At 38.7% G+C, this 24325-nt stretch overlaps 1 protein-coding gene and 1 pseudogene across 1 annotated transcript in view; both read right to left on the reverse strand.

Moving 5' to 3' along the window:
* Nucleotides 1-333: 333 nt before the first annotated feature.
* Nucleotides 334-8592, reverse strand: LOC101717633 (protein FAM177A pseudogene; annotated as a pseudogene).
* Nucleotides 8593-8690: 98 nt separating this feature from the next.
* Nucleotides 8691-24325, reverse strand: part of Bend6 (BEN domain containing 6) — a 29939-nt gene continuing 14304 nt past the window's right edge. The window contains exons 3-6 of the mRNA XM_004846098.3: nt 17392-17624; nt 15367-15559; nt 14033-14169; nt 8691-10361 (exon numbers count right to left, since the gene is read on the reverse strand). Of these exons, the coding sequence (XP_004846155.2) occupies nt 14042-14169; nt 15367-15559; nt 17392-17624 (554 nt within the window). The 3' untranslated portion in view covers nt 8691-10361; nt 14033-14041. The remainder of the gene's footprint in view (nt 10362-14032; nt 14170-15366; nt 15560-17391; nt 17625-24325) is intronic.

The following is a 24325-nucleotide window of genomic DNA, read 5'->3' on the forward strand; positions in this document are numbered from 1 at the left end:
CAAACTTCAGACCCAACTTTTATTAAGCCTAACAATGAAGAAACTTTTCCTTTCCAGATAAGTTAATAATTTAAAATATAAATAATTGTTTTAAGTTCCACTGAAGAGAGAATGTGAAAGTTCCCGGTACAAAAAAAATTTAGCATTCAAGGTCTGATAGTCATTTCATTCTATGGTGGAACAGAGCCTGGACTTTTTTTTTCCCCATTAAGTTTATTGGTACATTTTAGGTATACAATACAGGTACATTCATCATTGGGATCTTGTACCTTTACACGATTATCTTGGTTATTATTTTTTTCCCCTTCCCCTGCCCTCCCTTCACCCCCTCCACCCTTCCCTATTTGCAAAGACTTTGTTTCCATTTTTTTCCTTTTCTCATATTTTTTTTCTTTTCTTTCCTTTCCCCTACTCCTTTAGACCTTTTCTTCCTATTACACAATATCAATTATACATTTTTAAAATTATAATATCAAGATCTAGAAATCATTGCCACAGATTTTACAGAATTGAAAAGGATATAGAAAGCATATTTCAAAAATCTGTTTTGAAATAAATTTGTCAACTTCTAAGAAGTACCTTGGAAGACAAATTAATGAAACTAACTCTGGAGGAAATATAAAATTTAAATAGCACCTATTAAAGAAAGTATATTCCCAGCTTGAAAACCTACCTATATTACAACAGCAGGCTCATATACATTTTAACTGATAAATTATATCAAACATTTAAAGCAGAAGAAAAAAGGAACACTTCTCCCCTCATTTTAGGAATGCAACATTGTGCTAATCCTAAAACTGGATAAAGATAACAGAAGAAAAAAGTATGAACATAGATAAAAATTTGTTTAACAAAACAAACTATTAGAAGTCAGATCTGGCAGGATGTAGAAAGTGGTTTTGTTATAGGGATGGCAGTGCTGGTTCAGCATTGGAAGATCCACCCCCAAAAGACATCATTTTAACAGAGGAAAGGAAAAACCCATATGATCCTGTCAGTAGTTGGAGAAAAAGTATTGGACTAAATTTTACAGCTGTTCATGGTAAAAGCTATCAGGAGACTAGAAGTAGAACAGAACCTTTTCAACAGATAAGCCATGTACTCCATACTTCCAGCAAAAACGCCTTATATGAATGGAGAAGATACAATGCTTTCTCCCTAAGGTGGGGAACAAGGGCAGACATGCCTACTCTTCATCTGTCCATTAAACTTTGAAACATAGGCCCAAACCAAAATAGTCTGGCAATAAAATGACACAATTAGGATAGGATTGGCAAAGTAGAAGTAAAATCTTTATAAGTAGATGAAATGATCATCTGCAGAGAAAATACTAAGAAATCTCTAGGACCCCCTAGAACTTGTATTTGAATTTAGCAGGATTGGAAAACACAAGGTATATATAAAAATTCAGGTCTGTGTATACTTGCTATAAATGAAGAATTGGATATTGAAATTTAAAAGTTATGTGGGGCTGGGGATTTAGCTCAGTGGTTCTGCCACCTGCCCTGCAAGTGCAAGGACCCGAGTTTGATCCCGGTTACCCACCCCCCCCGCCGCAAAAAAAAAGTTATGTAGGAGTACAAAGGACCTAGAAAAGTAAAAAGAAAAAGAAAACAGTGTTGGAAGACATTTAGTACCTAATTTTAAGACTTCCTTTAAAGCTACAGTAATCAAGGCAGTGTTGGTGTAAGGAGAGACACAGATCATTGGAATAAAACAGAATCTAGAAATAGAACCACACATATATGGTCCACTGAGTTTTGAAAGGTTGGTTAACATTAACATTTTGTAGAACATAAACTCAATTCAAGAGCTGAGGAAAAGATAGTGTTTTCAGCAAATGGCACTAGAACACTTGGTATCCATATATAAAAAATTAACCTCAACCCTTTATTTCCATACATAAAAATAATGAAAGGATCTATGAACCTAAATATGAAAGCCTAAAACTATAAAACTTTAAGAAGAAATTATAAGGGAAAATGTTCATGAATTTAGGGTAGGCAAGAATTTCCTAGGATGTAAAAACATGATGTATAAAAGAAAAAAATTGATAAATGAGATTGCATCAAAATTTAGAACTTTAAATGACATCATTAAGAAAATGAAAAGTAGTCCTTAAACAGACCATATTTATAATGCATGTAACCTATGACCAGGATATATAAAGAACTCTTACAGCTCATTAATAGACAACCCAGGTAAAAAGTAGACACAAGAGGATGATAAATAGCCAGTACAGCACAAGGAAAGGTGTGCAACACTAGAATCAGAAAAATACTAATCAGTACAATAATAAGAGTGAATTATACACTCATTAGGGAGATGAAGTTAAAAGTTTTAAAAGAACAAATGTCAGCTTAGGCATGAACCAGTTAGAACTTTCTAATACTGCTAATGTGAATGTAAAATGATAAAACCATTTTGGAAAACAATATAGAAATTTCGTGTATTACTGTTAAGAACCAACAGTCCTGTTTTTAAGTTTTTACTTGAGAGGAATGAAAACACATGTTCATAATAGATTTGTACATACAAGTTGACTATTCCCTTATCTAAAATTCTTGGGATAAGAGTGTTTCAGATTTTTGTTAGAAATCCACTTGATCTGCAAAGAGGATAGCTACTCCTGCTTTTTTTTTCAGGTTCCTGTCACATGGAGTATTGTTTTTCACCCTTGAACTTTCAGACTATGAGTTTCTTTTTGAATTAAATATGTTTCTGCTATGCAGCACATTGTTGGATCTTGCTTCTTGACCCATTCTGCCAGTCTATTTCTTTTGATTGGTGAATTGACACCATTAACATTGATGGTTATAACTCATACATATTCACTTATCATTGTCATGACTTTTTCTGTTTGTTGGATTCTCTCTGTTTGCATTTAATTTCCTCTTGAGCCCAACAGATTCATTCTGCTGGGCTTCCTGGGGTTGTGATCCTCATTGTCTTTTCCTAGGGTATTGTCTAAAATTTTTTGGAGTGCCGGTTTGGTATTCATGAAGTTCCTAAGGTGCTCTTTGTCATGAAAGTATCTTATTTCTCCATCAATTTTGAAAAATAATTTTGCAGGGTACATCAATCTGAGTTGGAGGCCGTTTTCTTTTAGGGCTTGAAATACATCACTTCAAGCTCTTTTTGCCTTGAGGGTTTGCATTGAGAAGTCTGCTGTGATTCTGATGGGCTTTCCTTTGTCTATGATTTGTTTCTTTTCTCTCACTGCTTGTAAAATTTTGTTCTTCTGTTGGGTTTCTGGAATCTTAACTATTATATGCCTATGTGTAGATTTTTTTTTTTTTGGATCAAGGCTATTTGGAGTCCTATATGCCTCACTTATCTGTACGTCAAGTTCTTTTCCACTGCTTGGGAAGTTTTCTGCCATCACTTCTGTGAACAATTTTTTTTATGTCATCTGCACTCTCTCCTGTTTCTTCATTGACTCTGATCAGTCTTATGTTATTCTTCTTTGCATCATCTAGCAGCTGCTGGATTGATTTCTTGTGGTCCCTTGCAATTTTAAAGACATTTTTCTTTTCATGGTCACTAATTGCAATCTTATCTTCTATATCTGAAATTCTGTCCTCAAACATTGGTTCATTCTGCTGCATAGACTTTCAATGGAGTTTTTAATCTCCTGGAAATCTGTTTGCATCTGTTTTATGGATTCCATTTGTTTCCTATGTTGGGATTCCATCATGTTTCTCAGCTCCTCTATTTTTTTATCTGTGTCCTCTCTAGATTTATTAAGCATGTCTTGCACTATGGTCACAATCTCTGCTGTTATGTGAGAAATTATTTCTGATTTCATTTTTTCCAGATCCTCTTTCATTGCCAGTTCAGGGAGTCCAGGTGGTTGAATATCACAGGGTTCCATCTCTTTTCCCTTTGGGGTTGTTTTAGGTGAACTGGAAGTCTGGTTTTGAAACTTGTTTACATGTCTTCTCACTTCAGTGGGGGTGGGGGGTGCAGCTGGTGCCCACGTGGCTCACCTCCTCTGTGCTTGCGGGGGTAGTACGGCGGCCCAGAAGCTTCTTGTGAACTAGGAGCGGCTCACCTCTTCAGTGCTGGCGGATGGTACAGAGGCCCGGAAGCCTCCTCTTGTGCGCTGGGAGTGGCTCACCTCATCTGTGCTGGCAGGGGTCCAGAGCCTGGAGTTTGTTTGCCTGCTGTAATTACTTCACAGTCTTCCTCCGTTTCAAAATTAAGATTCACAAGTGAAGTGGATACCACTGTTTCTGTTTGATATGTCTGAACAGTGGAATTAGCCTGTGTCTTTTTCTGCTGGAATTGTTTTTCTGCTTCTTCAGACATTTGGTCTTCTTTTTCTTCCTCTTCCTCTCCACCCCCCCCCCCTTCTTCATCTGGTAATACTCATCAATGGCATATTGGTATTTTAGGATGCTGATGCCTAAAACAGATGCAATCTTCTCTCCAAGAAAGTCACACACTAAGAGGGTTGATGTGGGAGCCTGAAGCATGTAAAACCACAAGTAGGGACCCCAGGTAAGTTTTGTTGGATCAATAGTAGGCAAAACATCTTTTTTTTCTAGGCCCTCAACTTCATCTTCATCTGTGCTGTATTCTTCTTTGTTTCATCACTAACAAAGTGGATGACTCCCCTTGGGAATTTCTTCTTTTTTCCTATGACTCCTAGTTCTACATTTTCAAAGCCTCTTTCATTACTCATCTGTGGCGCCAAGTCCACTCCTTCCGCACACCCCGCCGGCTCCTGCTCCAACATCGTTCGGGCCACCAGGCTGCTGGTGAGACAGGGAAATGGCTGATAAGCCCTATTCCATCCTCCGCCTCCCTGTCCAGTGGCTGACAGAGTGGTCTCATGGGAAGAGGGACTCGCGGGCAGCACCGCCCTGCCCCCTATAATTTCTTTTTTCATACAACTTTGGGTTTAACTTGCTCTTCTTTTTCTAGAATCTTGAGGTTCAACACTAGGTTATTTATTTGAGCTTGCTGTGTTCTTCTGATGTTGAAATTCACTGGTATAAATTTCCCTTGTAGGACTGCCTTCATTGCATCCCATACTTCCAGCATGACATATCAGCATTATTTCAATAAAAATTTTAATCTCCTGGATATCTGTTTAAATCTGTTTCATGACATCTAATTCATTTTTGTGTTAGACACTCATGGTTTCCCTGTCTTTCCTAAATTCCTGTATTTTTTACATCTGTATCTACTCTAGTTTCACTATTTCCTTCATTATGGTCATCATCTCTCTATCTAATTATTTGTTTTGGTTTTGTCAAAAGAGTTACTCATCTGTTTTGTTAGTTGTGGTACTGACATTTCAGAAAGTTCAGCTGGGTGGCTTTTGGTTTCTTCCACCTCAGTGGTCCCTGGATTTGCCATGGGTGAGTTGGGGGTGTTGGGTTGCATCATTTCCATATTTTCTCAGTTTCTATTTTTTTATTTGTTTTCTGCATTGAGGCTTATAAATTGCTTATGGTATGTAGCTTTATTACTAGTATGTAGACCTCTTAAGGAAATGACAACTTTTCAGAGATGTCTTCTAGGGATAGCTGGCTTTTGGCTTTTGAGTTTGCCCCGGGATCCTGCTTCTTCTGTTTATTATGGATAAAATGTTGCAGCCTGTTTGCCCTAGCACACAGTTTTTTGGTACTGGACTGTGGTAGTATTGTTCATGACTCTGATACAAGGAAGATCAGTTGATCACAACTACTATGTCTCCTTGGCCAAATAGTACAATCAGTAATAGTATCAAACACAGTCTGGAAAACGACAAACTGTGTTGACTAATAATTTGCCACCTTTAACCATAGAGACATGATTTATAGTTACATAACAAACTGTAAGGCAAATTAGATAATTGTATACAGTAAATATTAACTTAATAAAGCAATTTTACCCTAAGGGGTAAAAAATAGAGAAATGAAAGAAGAAAAAGAGACTAGAAGCAAGGCTGAAGGAGTTTACCCAAGCCTCAGGACACTGGTGAAGAAGACAAGAAGGAAAGAAAGGAGAAAACAAAAGCAAGAATGGAACAAAAATAAAAACAATGTTCACACTCATTAAAAAAAGCAAGAAATGAAAAAAATCAACAACAATAACAAAAAGATCAATAGCAAAGGAAAAATAGAGAGAGAAATTTCTCTATGATTTCATGCCTGTGGTTATCTTCTGGAGTCTACAGTTTCATGGGAGTGCCCAATTCTAGATGTGACTCTGCTCTCACAGGTAGACAGGGAGGTGGTCAGTTCCCAGATTCATGCTGGATAATCCCATGAAGCTGGCAGTAGGATTAGGATGGTGTGCTGGTTTGGGGCTTTCAAATCCATAGAAACTCAGGCCAAACCTGGCCTCTAGTCATGGTGGTAAGGCCTGAGTCATTTAGCTTATAATACTCTGGGTGTCACTTGCCAGTCTGACCATGGTTCTTTGACTATGTACATATCCTGTGAATGTCCCTCACCCAGTCACTGTGGAAGTTTAATACTGGGACTCTTGAGATGAAGATAACCTGCGGGTGCTCTGAGTCCCAGGTTCAGTTGGGCCCTCCCTAAAATGGCGTCTTAACAAGGCACCCTCTCCAGGGAATACAGCAAGTGCTTAGACTGGAGTTACTCATCAGCTGTTTCATGAGGAGAGTTTACATACCTGGTTTCTAATTATTGCTCTACAGGTTCCTTATGGATTGCAAGAAGAAAAATAGTAACTGTTCAGGGGGAAAAGTGAAAAAAGTGGATACTTTGATAAATACTTTGATAAAATAATTAAATTTCTTATCATTTAAAGGCAGATGCTCCAGGGATTTAGCTCAGTGGTGCTGCCGCCTGCCTTGAAAGCGCAAGGTCCCAAGTTTGATCCCCGGTACACCCCCCCCTAAAAAAGGCAGATGGACATAATGTATCTGCTCACTTGGTTAGTATTTTCTATCCTCCCTCAGATTCTTTTAATCTCTTTCTCTGATATTCTAGAGTTTGTGAAAATGTCCCTTATCATATATCCTTTTTATTAATTTTTCTTGCTATATTATAGACACTGTCAAACCTTAGTTTTATATCTTCAAACCCAAGTATAAATTTTTTTTCTAGTACTGATGATAGATCAAAAACAGGTCCTTCTACATGCTAGGCAAGTGTCCTACCACTCAGCTACCTCACAGCCCTAACTTTTAAGTTTCAGCCTCCAAAATTCTAATTTGTAACAACTGTTTTTCTCTATTATCTTTTTTCATATAACTATATTCAGACTACAGCAGTAGGGCATGCACATGTAAGCACAGGGAAACATATTAAAAGAATTAGAGTGGGGCCAGGGATTTAGCTCAGTGGTTCCGCTGCCTGCCTCGCCAGCGCAAGGTCCCAAGTTCGATCCCTGGCCACCCCCCCCCAAAAAGAATGAGACTTAGAATGACATTAAGTTTCATAGTAGCAGAGCCAGATTCAATGAATATGAATATAGAACATAAGTTAAACTTGAATTTCAGATGTGTAATTGTTGATTGTAAGTTTGTCCCAAATATTCCCTGTGATACAATTTTACTAAAAAGTATTTGTAGTTCTTCTGATTTAAATTTAATTGAGTGTGCCATGTTTATCCAGGACTTCTACAGAAACACTGAAAAGAACTCTCCGGTATAAACATGCAACTGGAATGACTTACCCATTTCTTCCTCTAACAACAACAAAAAAATAAAAAGAAATAAAACCAGAACAACAACAAAATATACTATCCTGCTGTTTTTAGCAAAATAAGTGACAATCTGCAAAATCCAAAGACTTTTAAAAGTTGCCAAAAAAAGTTAAATCAGACAGAAAATGCAAGAATATCAAGGTGTCGCACAAGCGGTAGATTTCAAAAAGCATAGGCAAAAGTGTGTTTTCTCAGAAGGAAACAGTAACCTAGAAATCTATAACCCATATCTCTAATAGCCAGGTGAGCCCAAGGCTGCTGTAGGCTGAGCATCAGGAGAGTTTTCGTTGGCACTTTTGCTGCACTGGCTTTGGATTGAGAATATCCTTCCCATTCAGAGAATATAAATATGGAAAACTGAATACATATGAAATATAAAATGAAATAAAGTTTGAAATTGGGGTGTACAATTGTTTTCCATTTACAAGCTGTTATAGTATCACTGAATGAACCTTTCTTTCCCAACTTATTAAAGGCTTTATTTTAATCATTCTAAATTCTTATATATGTGAATACATAATACATGTACTACATGTGTATCAATGGCTTTCTGGGACTCTATTCAGTTTCATTAGTTTTCTTATTTTGGAACTCATTTATAATTAATATACAAAAATACATTTATTCTGTTACCTATACAGATATCAACATATTTAAAAATATTTTAGGAAAAGATTATCCAAGTTCTCTCTTTTTTTTTGGTACTGGGGATTGAACTCAGGACCTTGTGCTTGCAAGGCAGGCAGAAAAACCACTGAGCTAAATACCTGGCCCTACAAGTTCTGTCTTAATATTACAGTTAGGTTTTGCAAAAGCAATTTATTTACCTTTAGTAGGCAATACTTGTATTACTAAGTAGTTTTTGTTGTTGTTCTGGGGGATCCAACCACTGAGTTAACCCCTCCCCCCCGGCCCTCTAAGTAGTTTTTTTTTTGAAGAGCAAAGAGAATAAATTTTAATAAGTGTATCCAACCCCCCCCCCAAAAAAAGTGTATCCTTTTTTCTTTTTTTTCTTTGGTACCAGGCATCAAAAACTTGGGACCTTGCACTTTCAAGGCAAGCGGTGGAACCACTGAGCCAAATCTCCAGCCCTCTTTTTTTCAATAAAAATACAAAGTGTATTTCCTGAACATTGTCTATATATCTTGCAGAACATGGCTCTTTTAAGACAAATAATCTAGAACTATGTAGTCAAATTATAATGGTAATGCCTCAGTGTGTGGGTGAAGAAGCTGTCTACCTAAAAGTTTTTCTCTGAATTTTGTACATTAGTAAAGAAGAAAAACCCTTTTTCCTTTTCAATGAGATTTATTTAATAAAAAGTAGCAAATATTACATAATTTATGTCCTTAAGAACAATCATTTTATATGACCACACTGTTATCAAGCAACATTTATGGAATGTTCCCTGGGTCCACAGAGCTGAACTTTGTAACTATGTAACATCTTCCTTCCCAAGTTTAAACGTGGCCCTGTGCACTGAAGAACAGCTTTGCGTTGCACAATGGTCAACTGTGACAAGCTAACATCAGGGAGAACCCTTTGGATAATATTTTATCTTTTTGTGATTAACAAAATGGCATTTTTCGTGTGATTATCAAACTTATATTGATTATTTTCAATTCATTTTTCTGCTACAATGAAAATAAACCAGTTAAAACTAAGCAGTGTAGCAACATAACTGACCAAATACATGTTGTATATCATATAATAGGACGTTTTAGGTGATATTGAGGCTTTATATTCCACATCTATCTATCTATATATGTTTGTACTGGGGATCGAACTCGGGACCTTGTGCTTGTGAGGCAGGCAGCGGAACCACTGAGCTAAATCCCCGGCCCTCCATATCTATATTTATTTTGGATAATAACTTAAGAACACATCTGCTAAACAAACAAAAAGATTATTCTGAGGACTTATACATTGTTTTAACACAAAAAAATGTTTTGCAGGTATGGGGTGGAATAGTTTATTATCAAAAAGGTTTTGCTGCTCTCATTTTTTCATATTATTCATTTTTAGATAATAGAGTTGTTCTGTAATTTTATTGGTGAAACATTTCTTTTTTTTTTTTTTTGGTACTGGGGATTGAACTCGGGTCCTTGCGCTTGCGCAGCAGGCGGCAAAACCACTGAGCTAAATCTCCAGCCCTGGTGAAACATTTCTTGGTTAGAAATGATTATGAGTTTAGGCATAACATGCTGCTCTCATATTTGTGAACAATGTGAGCAATGATTATTTACCTGTTTACTTTTCTAAATGTGCTTATGCTAAAGATCCAAAAGCTATGATGGGGAGTCACTGGTAATAATAAATACATAGTGTTTAGCTCAGACAGTGATCTACAGAGTGGAAGATGTTACTGTTATGTTGAGAGCTCTGCCTATCCTGTTAACTGTATAAGTATCTGGGAAAAGAAAACTGCCTATTTCCAAATAAACCATCCTGCATGCTTATTTGACAGTAGAAATTCCTTGGGTTGATGCATACTAGTATTTAGGATGGAATCTACATGCAATTTCTTCAGCACGTGTGTGCTCCATCAGGAGAGCCCAGGGATGTGACGCATGTCCCCAGCTGTCCCTGCACATGTCTCCATGCTCACTGCCAGGGAGGGCACAGGTGCCCCACTGCAGTCCAGTGTTGGATTTAGAATGGAAGTCCTTTTTTTTGGATACCTTCAATGCCTATAAATAAGCAAAAAAATTTTTTAAAAGAGGCCAAATTTATGTTAAAAGTTTTACAGTATTTTTAAGTTCCGAGTCATTTATTTTTGTATCTATTATAAATTTTTTCTTAAAAATACAAGTTGTTGGGGCTGGGGATTTAGCTCAGTGGTTCTACAGCCTGCCTGGCAAGTGCAAGGACCCGAGTCCGATCTCCAGTACCAAAAAAACCCCCCAAAACTACAAGTTGTTGATAAGAACTACTACTATTGAGGTATTTTAGGAATTATTTTATGATATATTAGAGGAATTCCAGCCCAGAAATCAGTTAAAGTATTTTTACTTGACATGCTTTTTTCTTCTTATGGTATTGCTGATTGAACCCAGGCCTTGCACATGGTAGTGAGCACTCTACACTGAGCTACAGCCCCAGCCCTGAAGTACCTTTAAAAAACTTTTCAATAGGTAAATTTAAAAACATACAAAGTACAATGAATGCCCAAACATACCATTTAACCATCTTAAAAATAATTAACAATTCTATCATTCTTCAGTTATACTTAGTGATTGCTTCCTAAGATTCTGGCAATTTCCTAAATTTGCTTTATGTCATTTAAAACACAGAAGACTCAAACCCTGTTTAAACTGAAGTTCACAGAGTTATCAAAAGGTGGAGCAGCCTTCCAAACCAGACTTTTTGTTCTAAAGCATTAGTTGTGATAATTTTGTGTGTCGACTATGATACCAAATTGTTTGGTCAAATGACAGATTACATATTTCTTTGAAGCTGTTTTTAGATGAGATTTTTATTTCATGAAATCAGTATTCTGCATAAAGCACATTTCCTTCCATAATGTGGACGGAGCCTTGACCAATCAGGTGAAGGCCTTGAAAGAAAGCGGGGACTGAGGCCCCTGAGCAAGAATGAATTTGCTTCCACGCTGTCTTCAGACTTAAGACTACATCATCCTTTCCTGGGTCTCCAGCCTGCCCTGAATTTTTAGACTTGCCAGTTCGTACAACTGCTTAAGGCAATTGCTTAAAATAACCTCCTCCCTCTGTTTTTCTGGAGGACATGTGCTGTAGCTTGGATATAGTTTGTCCCAAAGTTTCAAGTGCTGGAGGCATTGTCCTCAGTGTGGTAGTTTTGAGGTGGTGGACTCTCCAGAGGTGGGGCTTAGTGGAAGGTGGTTAGGTCACTAGTCTCAAGGCACCAGCCTCGGAATGGATTCATAGTTTTCTTAGGACCCTAGTTGGCTTCTGCCAGACTGGGTAATGAAAGAGCATGCTCAGCCTTCAATCTCTATGGCTTCCTGTTTTTTCCTGTGAGCTCTTCTGCATGAGCTCCCAACATTGAAGAGCCACCCATCATGGGACCCTCACCTGAATAAATGCTGTCACCTTAAATATTTAGCTGTCCAACTGATGGTGTTGTAACTGATCATAAAGCACAAGTGGCTCTAGTGACCTTATCTTTCCCAGCACTGAGTTTTTCCTAGTCTTTTGGACATAACTTGAATTTAGCTATATTTCCAATGAAATAAACAAGATTTCCATTCTGGTGTTAATCTTCACTTCTTGTTCAAAATATATGCCTTTCTAATGTAGGCAACTTGGCAGTACAAAGATAGGCTCAGGCCCAGAAGATAAGACTGTACTGTGTTCAAAGAGAAAGCTTTGTCCTTTGTTCCAACTTTAAATAATATTCAGGTAGTTTAGTAACATTACTGATTGCAAACACAAGTAAAATAGATCAAAAATCTTTTGATGCTCATTTCTTCAACATTCTGCCAGCTGATATATGACAGAGATGTGTTTTGTGCCTATCCTTCACAGCCTAAGATACTACAAAGGCAGAGCTTAGGATGTTAAAGTACTGTATGGAATTCTGAAATATAATAATGTGCTCCAAAAGACAGACGTCTGACTTGGAGGTCTAGTTACACAGCATTCAGAAAGGAGCTTGGTCATTATACACCATGACAACTGGTTAGCCTCATGTTTGAGAAATTCTATGGGTACATTTAAGAAATCACCTAATAATTGGGAAATTATGACTTTCATGCTATTCTGAAATTTATAATCCCTGGGGGAGAAAAGGGGTACAAATATCCTTATCTTATCTTCTATAACTCTGTAAGTCAGTTCACCAGGATGTGTGAGACAAGAAAAAGACTCCCACTACCTTATATATTTTTTTAAGGAAGGGTCACTACCGTTACTCTCATCAGAGCTGGCCTTAGTTGTATAATGAACTCAATAAGGGAACCTCAAGGGGGAAGGAGGTGACAGCAGTTGGTAGGAGGTGAAGGGGAGATGTTGCACTAGACACAATCCATACCCCCCTAAAACAGTCAAAAAAAGGGGAGACAAGTAACGTGGTGCCAGAGGCAGTTAATCAGGGGGAGAACAGCCAAAATTAAGTCAAAGAGAGAAGTAAAGAAAAGGGGCACCTTTTAAACACATGGACTGAACTCCCTCTCCTGTGTTACCTCTATACTTCTATGAATGAATGAAAATATTAGTAACACAATCATACATATTTCTCACATATTTTCCATCAAAATAACTTTTTTTTTTTGGTACTCGGTCCTTGTGCTTGTGCAGCAGGCAGTGAAACCACTGAGCTAAATCCCCGGCCCCAAAATAACATGTTAACCAGCCTTCCATTACAATAACAAGTATCTGAGAAGATGAAAGTATGAAAAGGTTTATTTTGGCTCATAGTTTTGGAGTTTTAGTCCCTGATCAGGGGCTGTTGTTTTGTGCAGTGGGGAGGCAGCACAGTATGGTAGAGAACACGCAGGGGAGCAGAGCTGCTCACCTCATGGCACGAAAGCAAGAGACACAGAGGAAGAGGTAGAGGTCCCATGATCTTCTCCAAAAATACATCCCTGCAGAGCAGACTTCCTACAATGCCCTACCTCTTAAAATTTCCACCACCTTCCAACAGTGCCAAGTTGGAGACTAAGCCCCAACACATGGGCCTTTTAGGGACAGTTCAGATCCAAATTAAAGCAGAGAAGAAGAGCAGGCACAAGTGAACTAGCCAGGACTTTGTGCAGTGAAAGCAGACAAGATTTCCTTACCAGATTTGCTCAAGGCAAGGGCCAACCATTGGTAAAAATTCTTATTAAACTTCAATGACTGATTACTTAGGCCGAGATTTAATGAGAAGCAGCATGGATGATGGAGGCTATGCAACACTTCCAGACAGTGGGGTGTGCACCTCACCCTCCATGCAGTCTCTGGATGCATCACAGAGACTTTCTCAGGATCTGGGTCTCCATTGTTCTGCAGAAACACTTGCTAAATAGTACTGTGCCTGTGCTTTGGCTCCTGTTTACTATTGCTCCCAAGTTAATACGTGATCTGTGAATAGTGCCTCAGTAAAACGATTTGGGAAGCTATGGTACATACTATACTACCTTCTTAGAGATTTCTGGGGCACACAGGCAAATTAAGAGTATCAAAATATCTGAGAGGTTCTGGGAAAGGGAAATCTTTGCAATGGAACTCGGCATTCAGCAAATTAAAATTTCCTGTCTAGTCCACCTCATCATCCCCAGTGACAATCACATTTCACAGGTCACCAGGAGTCTTAGTAAGTATGTGAAGAATGTCATTCCTCAGATATAAGTAATATAACATCTTGACACATTGAAAGGGCTGTGACGATTTAAAAGACTTACCAAAAGGATCTACTTAATATCCTGAGAGTTAAGGTTTTTGCTTACATTTGGCTTCTTGGTACAGTTGTTTAGTTTTTGCCCTATCATTCTCCTAATTGAAACATCATCTGTATTGGGAAATAGCTGTTTTGTTACTCCTGTAAAAGATAATAACATAAAATAATTTTATGAGACTTTCGCATCTTGAAGGATGAACTGAGGTCACACATCCAACATCCTACACTGCATTTCTGTCTGCATTACAGAAGCAGTGCTCTCATGAGATGTTTAAGTGGGTGAATATATAGGTAGGTTTTTCAAAGCAAAGCAAAAGATATCAGAAGGTCTAGTTCATAGATGGAGAACATACATATTTATTTTTCTATAGTACCATTTAAATTTCATGGTATAACTTGCTTTGAATGCTACATATCTTTGCTCCAAGATGTTAGGGATTTATTTTTATCTATTTCTGACATCAATGAATTCCAAGTGATTTTTTTTTTAAATCTATCTCCCTGTTTCCTATTATGTATGTATGTATGTATTTATTTATTTATTTATTTTGGTACTGGGGATCGAACTCAGGTCCTTGCGCTTGCACAGCAGGCAGCAAAACCACTGAGCTAAATCCCTGGCCCCTCCAAGTGATCTTTTTCTAACCAAGAAATGAGATGTATAGAGTTCAGAATCAGAGAATGTCTAAATTTCTTGGATGTTTGTAAAAATATTAATTGGGTAACTTAGATGATCAAATTTAAGGAGATACATTAATTTAAAAACCACAAATGGAACAACCAAATTAACCTCTATTGTTAAAGAATAAAAGACAAAGATTGGAAAGAGAAAACAAGTTACACATTTTTAGTGAAGTTTTATTTTAGAATATTTCAAAACTTTTCTTTTCTTTTCTTTTTTCTTTTTTTTGGTACTGGGGATCGAACTTGGGACCTTGTGCTTGCAAGGCAGGTGACAGAACCACTGAGGTAAATCCCTGGCCCTGAAACTTTTATTTTCTAAAGCTGTGAATTTTATTAAGTCAAACTTTCCAGTGATACAAACTTCAGTCCTATTTTAATAACCATTTTAATAAAAATTTTCTATAGATTTTTTTCATATTTAATGAGAATATTAGAATATTCTAAAATTTTTCTTTCATAGAAGAATAATTTTTTTTTTCTGAACCGGGGATCAAACTCAGGACCTTATGCTTTCCAGGCAGGCACTGGCGCCACTGAGCTAAACCTCTGGCCCTAGAAGAATAATTTTTACAAAGATCCTAACAGAATAAATTGAACTTGGATGGTAAGATAATTTCAAATTCATGTGACAGTATAATACAATCATATTATCACCTATGATCTCTTGAACTTCATTCTGATTCATAGCTGGTTTTACGGCTTTGTCCCTTGATGTAGAGGATTTTGCCCCAGTCAGGCTGTGTGTGGCCATGTACTCATTTGTGTAAAGTACTTGCATTAAATCATTAATAAACTTCTGAGGTTTGTTCTTATTACAACGGGCAATCTGCCACTTTTCAATCTTGAACTAAAAAAACAAGAAATGATAATTGAAATTAGAAAAATAAAAGTGATTATCTGGAGAAATATATTACTAATTGAGTTAAAACATATAAGAGAACAATATCATCATTCTTTATGGAGTTACTTTATACTTTTAATATATATTTTACATTTCAGGGCTTAAACATATTTGAGAGAATTCTCAGTGTTTATGAAGCATTTGTGCTAGGTTATATGTAAATTCTTGTCATATAACCTGGACTTTATGCTCTAAGAATCAGTCCTATCCTCAAGACCGAAAATGAAATATGGTGGGCAGAATAAGGGTGTTGTGAGATGCCCACACCCTAATCCCTGCCACCTGTAATATGTTACCTCACAGGGCAAAAATAATTTGGTAGATGCTAGTAAAGTTAATACCTTGAGATGGGAGATTATCCAGATAGGCCCAATCTACTCAGATGAACCTTAAAAGCAGAAGAGGGAGGCAGAAGGGTAGGTCAAAAAAGAGAGACAGAGGCAGGAAAGATTGAACGAGAGAAAAAGACTTGGCCTGCCACAGCTGGCTTCAAAGATGGCAGAAGTGGGCCACCATCTACCAGAAAGGCCTTCAGCCTGGCTACAGCTGGCAAAAAAATGAGAAACTCAGGTCTACACAGGAAACAACTTTGACCCCAACCAGAATGAGCAGAAAACAAATTCTCCCTGAAAGCCTGCAGAAAGGAATATGCTGACACTTTGGTTTTAGTTCAGTGAAACCTACCAGACTTCTGACCTTCAGGACTCTGAAATAATAAATTTGTGTCATACGAAATCACTGAATGTGTGGGAAACTGGAAAGTGACATACTAAGACTGAAATATTGTGACTATTAGATTGCTAGCATTTAATTGTCACTTTTGAAGGCCTATTTCCCAAGGCTGATACCTGATTTTAACTAAACTCCTGTCTTTCTGGCTTCTGTTTTCTGATCAAGAGAAACTGGAAAAATAGAAAAAGAATTAAACTCATCCAGCATGGAGAAGCTGAAATTTATCTTTTCTCATTGATAAAAAATTTTATATCCCTTAATGCCTAGGTACCTTTCTGTTATGGGTTTAAGAATTTTATAGTTTTAGGGGCTGGGGATTTAGCTCAGTGGCACCACGCCTGCTGGCAAACAAAACAAAACAAAAAACTTCATTTTGGGGGAGGAGGGTAAAAATTATCAAGATCCAATATGTGTGTGCATCAAGTCTCCAAAGTGAATGTGATTATTATGTATTGCAAACATATACTAATAAAAATAAATTTTTAAAACTTCAATTTGTCCATGATTTGTCTTTAGTTTTCTCAGCTGGGTATTTGTTTCACAAATAGTAATTTTTATTGTAAAAACAAAGTGCAGACACTCCTCCCTTAATGACCGAGTTCTGGTCCTGCGACAGGGTCATTAAATGAATTGGGTGCTAAATGAGGAATTGTACATAGCACTCACAGTACAATGTTCAGAACAAAGAAACGGTCAAAGGAAACTCCAACCTGATGACTGTGTTTGGATAACTTCCGCGCAGCACTGAACATCAAACTAAAGCACTGTGCTGAGGAAGAGCCCGCCAGGAGGCTGCACTGCCACTGTGTTCCTGCGCCGGAATCTGAGTGCAGGTCGTAAGTCGAAGGTGCCTGGATGGAAAGTCTGAACAGGCTTTAAACAAGTAGGTCCTTAAGTGAGGAATACCTGTAGTCTATGAAACAGAAATGGCTATGATCTAAACTTTCCTAAAAGTTATCTGATAGAGCAATGATCACTTTCTACCCTCATTTTAATGTTTGTATTTAACTGTTGCCCAGAATGATCGGGCAGGTATTCCAACTGACCTGCTTCTCATCTGGAGGATGCTCGCCTTCAACCTTCAGGGACAATGGTGAACCGGAGGCAGAAGCAGAATTACTGCACGTTGAGGCAAACGAGTCTGGCGAGGAGTTATATGTTGCTCTCCAGAGGGCGGGCGCGGGCACGGGCGCGGGCACAGGCACGGCTCCTCCGCCCTTCAGCAGGGTCTCCGCCAGCCCAACCAGTTCTTCAAACTGGGCGACGGCCTGTGGCAAGACTGAGGGGAGCAGAGGCAGCAGATTACAAACAGGCTGACAAAGGTGCAGTTCTTCTTCCCATTGTGTGCTGTGCACAGAAGTCGGTGCAGCAAACTGTTAATGCTGCTACATTTGGAAAATAAGCACTGTGGGGAGGGCATCTGGAAACTATTTTCATTATTAAATGATTTAATAATTGCTTAAGAATAAATCAGTTTAAAACACTTTGTTATTGTATTTAAATGAGTATGCATTACTTCGAATCTAAAAAGAACATCTTAAAAAGTTGACTCTTTTCTCTAATTGCTAGGAGTATTATTTGAAGGTGTTGAATCTTTTTTTCTTTTTGGTACCGGGGATCAAACTCAGATCCTTGCACTTGTGAGGCAGGCGCTGGAACCACTGAGCTAAATCCCCAGCCCCTAAGGTGTTGAATCTTTGGTTTAGTGACAATACTGATTTTTAAAAAAATCAATCACCTTCTAGAAGCTCACATTAGGCCAGCATGAGTGCCAAGATAAAATTAGCCATTTCTCACAGATTCAAATAAAATTTCTATGAGCTTTGTTATGGTTTACCAGGGTGTCAAATTCTATCAAATTAATAAAAATGTACTGCTGCAATCCAAACCTGTGTTGTCAAACATTAGACAAATTTTTGTAATCATCTGAATATTCTTTTTGTTGCCTTTTGTTATTGGAAACTTACACATTCAAAGGTTTCGTGACTCCATGTAAAGATGGCCTTCTCTGTTGCTTTATCTAGTTTGTTTCCTAAGGACATGTAACATGTTTCTGGAGTTGGCAGAGAATTTAAAACCTGTCTGGTTCAGTTCTTCACTATATGGTTGAGGGCTCTCTTTGCTGGTGAGATGAAAACACTCTGAAATTCCTTTTTTTCCTTAAAGCATATTAGTGAGCCATAATCTTTTGAATAATGGCATGTTCATCTACATCAGTGCTTGTGGTACTACTATATTAATCAGAAAATCTAAGAAGATCTTGCTTCCTGTTGGTTTAGCAAATATTTACTAAGCACTTCTCATGTGCCACTTATTTCATCAGTGATTATTTATTGAGCATTTAATAATATTAAATATTTGCCCAGTTCTTACTGTGTCACAAACTACCCCGAGAACTTTATTGATGTCCATTCGTTCAAGCAGTGGAGCACCTTGATATATGAATTATCGCTATCCCCAATATGCAGGTGAGGTCAGTTAGGCAAGAGGTTAGGTAATCTGTCCGAGGTCACCGAGTTCATGGAAAGAAGAGCCGAGATTCAAGTTCAGATTGTCTCGCACTCAAATCCACGTTGTACAGCATAGACTGTTATGCTATATGCCGGGATGGAACTGGGAGCCATTTTGGGACCTCAGAGTCTAGGAGAAGGAAGGACATTTTTTCTTTTTCTTTTTTTTTTTTTTGGCACCAGGGATTGAACTTGGGACCTTGTGCTTTTGAGGCAGGCGCTGGAACCACTGAGCTAAATCCCTGGCCCTAGGAAGGACATTTTTGACATAACCATACTGTGTAGTAAGAATTTTATCTTACTCAAACAGGGTTGGGACTTTGTCCCAGTTCCTGGGAGGTAACCTGTAATTCTAAGCCCTTAGAACTTCCTGAAATGATAGAAATGTCATCGCTGACCATGGTAAGCCTGAGAGCCACACTCAATGGTTTATGCTGAAACGGTGACAGTGTGGGGCTATTCACACTCAAAAGCTCAAGGGTAGAGGCTGGCCACAGCCATCAGTCCAGAAAGACCCACCATCCAATTTGGAGACCGAGTGCAAGTGTGGGTGGGAGATCAATTATCAATCCCGCTTGCTCAGTGATGCTTCCAGCAAAACTTGGGATCCAGGAACTCTGGCCGTCTCCTGAAGGTGTGGTACTACAGTACACGCACGTGTCACACACAGGTGCTGGAAGGGTAAGGAATCCTGAGGACAACTGGTATTTCTTTTTTTGTGTGTGTGCCGGGGATCGAACTCGGGACCTTGCCAACTGGTATTTCATTTCACATTTGGAACCTACTGGCCTCTGTTCTTTCTCCTCAGATTCTAATTTGCCTCCCATGAGCACAGTACGTTTGAATGAGTTCTGAATTTTTTAAGCAAATTGTTGAAGGTAGGGTGGTTTGGGAAAATTTCCAAATTTGTCATTGGTTTCAGAAGTCTTGGGCAGAGTTGGCAGTCTGGAACACAATGTCCTTAGTCCTGGAGTTTATCTAAGGAATTTCATGCAAGGAAATTAAAAATTGTGATTCTCAAGTGCTACAAACAAGAGGCATAAGGTGCCTGACCCAGCTCATGACAAGGTAGGGGTTGATCAGAGAAGGACAAGAAAGTCCACTTTGAGGATGTCAAGGTTGATCTGAGAGCTGAAGGCTAAGCAGGAGTTAAACAGCTGAAGAGAACGGGGAGCGGGGTCATTAGAGGAATAGGAAATACAAGTTCTGAACCTGAAGAACTGAAAAGAGACTGTAAAGAGAAAAAGGGAATTTGGCATGGAGTGAGAATAATTTAAGAATAATTATTTAAATAGCAATTTACGAATAATTACTATTTTTTCTAACTATGAAAGTACAGGTTCATTAAATCCTTGTTCCTTCTATCCATTTATGTCTATTTCCATTCATGTATTTTATTTTATATAAGTAGAATATATACATAGCATTATATCATCATGGCTCTTCTTTCCAATTAAAACTCTAAAGTGAATACTTTGGCTATTTTATTAAATCTTCTTGGAAAATATGACTTGCTTTTTGGTCTTTTTTGAGATAGGGTCTCACTCTGTAGCTGAAGCTGGCCTTGAACTCCGTGTAGCCCAGGCTGGCGTCAAACTTGCAGTGACCCTGAGTGCTGGGATTACAGGCATGCACCACCATGCCTAACAGGAAAATTTGATTTCTTGAGGAATAACTAACATAGAGTCTTCTTACCCGAAGTCTGAGCAGGAATGAAGTGCATAAGAGGGATGAGTTTGACACTAACCTTGGGTTAGTGCGCACTCCACTGAGACACAGAGCAAAGCCAGAGGCAGTGGCGCCCACCTATGATCCCAGCTACTTGGGAGGCTGAGGGCTGGAGGGTCATGAGCCCAGGGCCCAGTCTGGGCCACACCGTGAGACCTCATCTCAGTGGTGGCAAGCAACAGCAACAACAACAGCAACCTTGTAAGAAAAAGTCTGGATTTACCTCAGAGGCATGCAGATTAGTGTACTAGTTGCTCTAGAACTACATATAAACAGACTCAAACAGTATACAGTTTTTTGTCCTGTTTTTGGCTTTTGCTCCACATAATATTTTAAGATTCATTCATGTGGTTGTATGTATGAATAATCAGTCCTTTTGTGGCTGACTAGTATTCCATTACTCCACAATTAATAATACTCTGCAATGAAGGTATCTACGTACCTATTGATGGCTTATTTTCCATTTGAAACACAATTTTAACGGTTTCCTAAACATTCCAAGATATTGGTGCTGTATATTTAAAAGCTTTTGGAGGGAAATTATACTGCTTCCTTTTTTTTTTTTATTACAAACAAAACTCTACCAAACTCCTAGCACAACCATATCTCTAACCATAATGCTAAAAATTCCTGAGAGCACAACATAGGCTTAAGAGGTATGAATGTTTTCGAGCTCAATGTGGCTGAACTGCTCTCTAGAAAGATTTTTCCAAGTTACACCCCAATTAGCAATTTAAGAAATCAGCCACCTCGCTGCACTACCAATCCTTACTTTTTTTGTGATAGGTTAAAGTCAGAGGAAAATTTAAATTGCAAATACTTAATTACTGTAAAATTATATATTTATTTTTTGATTATTTGAATTTCTTTTTGAATGGCCTCTGAAATCTTGGTGTACTAATATTTTTCTATTTTGTAAGAACTTACAAAATATTTATAAAGAGCTTACAAGGATGCCAAATGCATAACGTGACAGCTATTATTATAATGCCTCTACATATAAGTACTCTAACCTTTTGTCTTATATTGCAAATATTTCTGAGCATTTATCTTTTTTTTTTTTTTTTGACATTTTAAAAGTATACACAATGGCTGGGGATTTATCTCAGTGGCACCATGCTTGCCTCGAAAGTGCAAGGTACTGGGTTTGATCCCTGGTACAGGGTTGGGGGGAGTATACACAAAAAAGTAGGTACAGTGGTACATGGTTATAGTTCCAAGCACTTGGAAAATGAGGCAGGAAGATTTCGTGATCTCAGGAGTTCAAGGCCAGGATGCCCAGTTCAGGGTTCTGAGCAACACAAGGAGATCCTGTCTCAAAATAAAGAAGTAAATGTCCACATACACACAGTTTTAGTTTTTATTTTAGTTTAAAACAGCAGTATTTTCTTAGTATATTCTCTATTTTATTCTAAGATCAGTTAAGTATTAACTCATACATTTTGTGCAGTTTAAATATCATTTTACAAATGAGCTCCCCCAAACACATTTTTAAAAGTTTTAATGGAAAATCTTAAACAAAAACAGTAAAATTACCGTTTCTACTAGTGGCCAACCTTTTTCAGTCTATCCCCCCTCTGCTTTCTTCCCAAGATTGCTTGAAGACACATTTTTCCTGTAAATATTTCTGTATGCAACTCTAAAAGGTAGTAACTGTTTAAAATATACCTATAGCACCACTACTTCGGAAATAATTACAATAATACTTTAATGTCATCAAAAAAGCTAGTCAAGGGCCGGGCATTTAGCTCAGTGGTTTCGCTGCCTGCTGCGCAAGCGCAAGAACCCGAGTTCGATCCCTGGTACCAAAAAACCCCAACCTAGTCAAGGGGCGGGGATGTAGCTCAGCAGTATAATGCTTGACTAGCATGCTCCGAACCTGGGTTCAATCCCCAGCACTGCAAAACAAAACCCTTGTCAACCTTCAGATCTGATTGTTTTGTTTTCCTGTTTGAGTCAGGGTCCAGCCAGGACAGGACCACACACTACAATCGATCTCACTTTCTCCTGTTTTTCTTTCTTTTGGTACCAGGGATCGAACTCGGGACCTTGTGCTTGCAAGGCAGGTGGCGGAACCACTGAGCTAAATCCCCAGCCCTCCTCTCTGTTTTTCCTTGCAATTTACTAGTTGAGGAAACTCGGTCATGAGCCCGTGCCACCACCTGCTGGGCCTGCACTGGTGCCTGGAAGACCCAGGCAGCATGCGCCCCACCTCCCAGGCCCCGGGTTCTCCACAACACAGGCCAAGAGAGTTGACAACTGGCAGGCCGACCTTATTGAAGAAGAGACCGACATTCATTAAGAGTCTGGCTTCAGGACTGAAATCACTCCTTTCCACAGAGGGTGTGAGAGCCAGACTTGGAGTCGGCGAGGACTAAACAGGGTCTTCTGGGGCCCCCTGGGAGGCCTGGGAGCACACCAGGAAGCTTTCGGGGGCTGTGCGGGGGCTGGCGTCGGTGGAGGAATCTTCAGAGCAGTCATACCACCTGTGGCCTGGTGGTATGTTTGCGGTCTGACACTGCGGCCAAGATCCAGCAGAAACCAGTGCTCTGAAGTTGGAGAAGTTAATATAAGGGGGAACTACAATCAGCGGCCTCTTTGTTTTGGGGAAGGGCTGTTTATGAGTGGTTCCTAGGGCTCATCAATATCCAGTTGACGTACGGTGCTTTGTTGTTGCTGAATTTACTACCGTAGAGGAGGTAACACAGCATAACTGGTTTTCTCTCTATGCCAATACCTGGATTGCCTGGGGGTCATAAACACTCCTCCAAACAGGGCACTGGGCCAAAGAATCTGCAAACTCCAGCACAAAAAACAAACACACAAAAAGACCAGAAACATGAAAAGACAAAGGCAACAAAATGCCTCCAAAAACTCCCAACTCACCTAAAATTGGTAGGAGGGCAGACTACTACAAGGTCACATCCAAGAGCTAGAAATGCTCTTTACCATTGAGTTCCTGTTTCTAAGCCTATTCAGTTAACAGTATTAGGCAATATATATTATTTTTTAAAGATGAAGTTTTTATGTTCAACCCAATACTTTCCATTCAAATTGAGAATATGGAGTTTTATTTAAACTGTATAACTATGCTTTTCATGTGCCACATGGTAAGAAATGAGAACTCGACATGTAGTATCAGTTCTCTCCACAACATTTGTGGAGTAATTCATCCTTTTCTCAGTTGACTTCTAGGACTTATGACATAGCTACATTATTTATAAGGCATAGTGCAGCATGAAAATGTGGGGTCCCTTGTTCAATGCATCTGAAGAATTTTAAAATGATGACAGTAAAGCCTTTGTCCTCACTGCATGGGTCACAGACCCACAAAAAGCTAGGCTCGTCAACTTGCAAAGAAAGCAAATATCACAGTAGCAAGTTCTTAAGTAGCACTTGGGTATGTGCCTGAGTATTCTGAAAAAGCTCTCATCTCTGATGGTGCAGAGTGGTTTGGCAACTTACACAAGGTTATACATTAGATGACTGACAGACAGACAGACAGACAGACATCAGAGCCAAGGCTTGATCCAAAGTAATCTGCCAGGATTTTTTCCAGTACAGGAATTTTAACCTAGGGCCTCACAAATGTTAGGTAAGAGCTCCATCACTGAGCTACATCTGCAGTCCCCAGTCTTTTTTTTTACTTTAAATTGCCCTGGTTGGCCTTGAAGTTTCAATCCTCCTGTCTCAGCCTCCTGAGTAGCTGGGATTACAAGGGTATGTCACCAGGCTGCTAGGA

The sequence above is a fragment of the Heterocephalus glaber genome, unplaced genomic scaffold, assembly GCF_053883595.1.
Source record: "Heterocephalus glaber isolate CG9 unplaced genomic scaffold, H.glaber_assembly_v1.0 deba00000594, whole genome shotgun sequence".
In the NCBI taxonomy this organism is placed as follows: Eukaryota; Metazoa; Chordata; class Mammalia; order Rodentia; family Bathyergidae; genus Heterocephalus; species Heterocephalus glaber.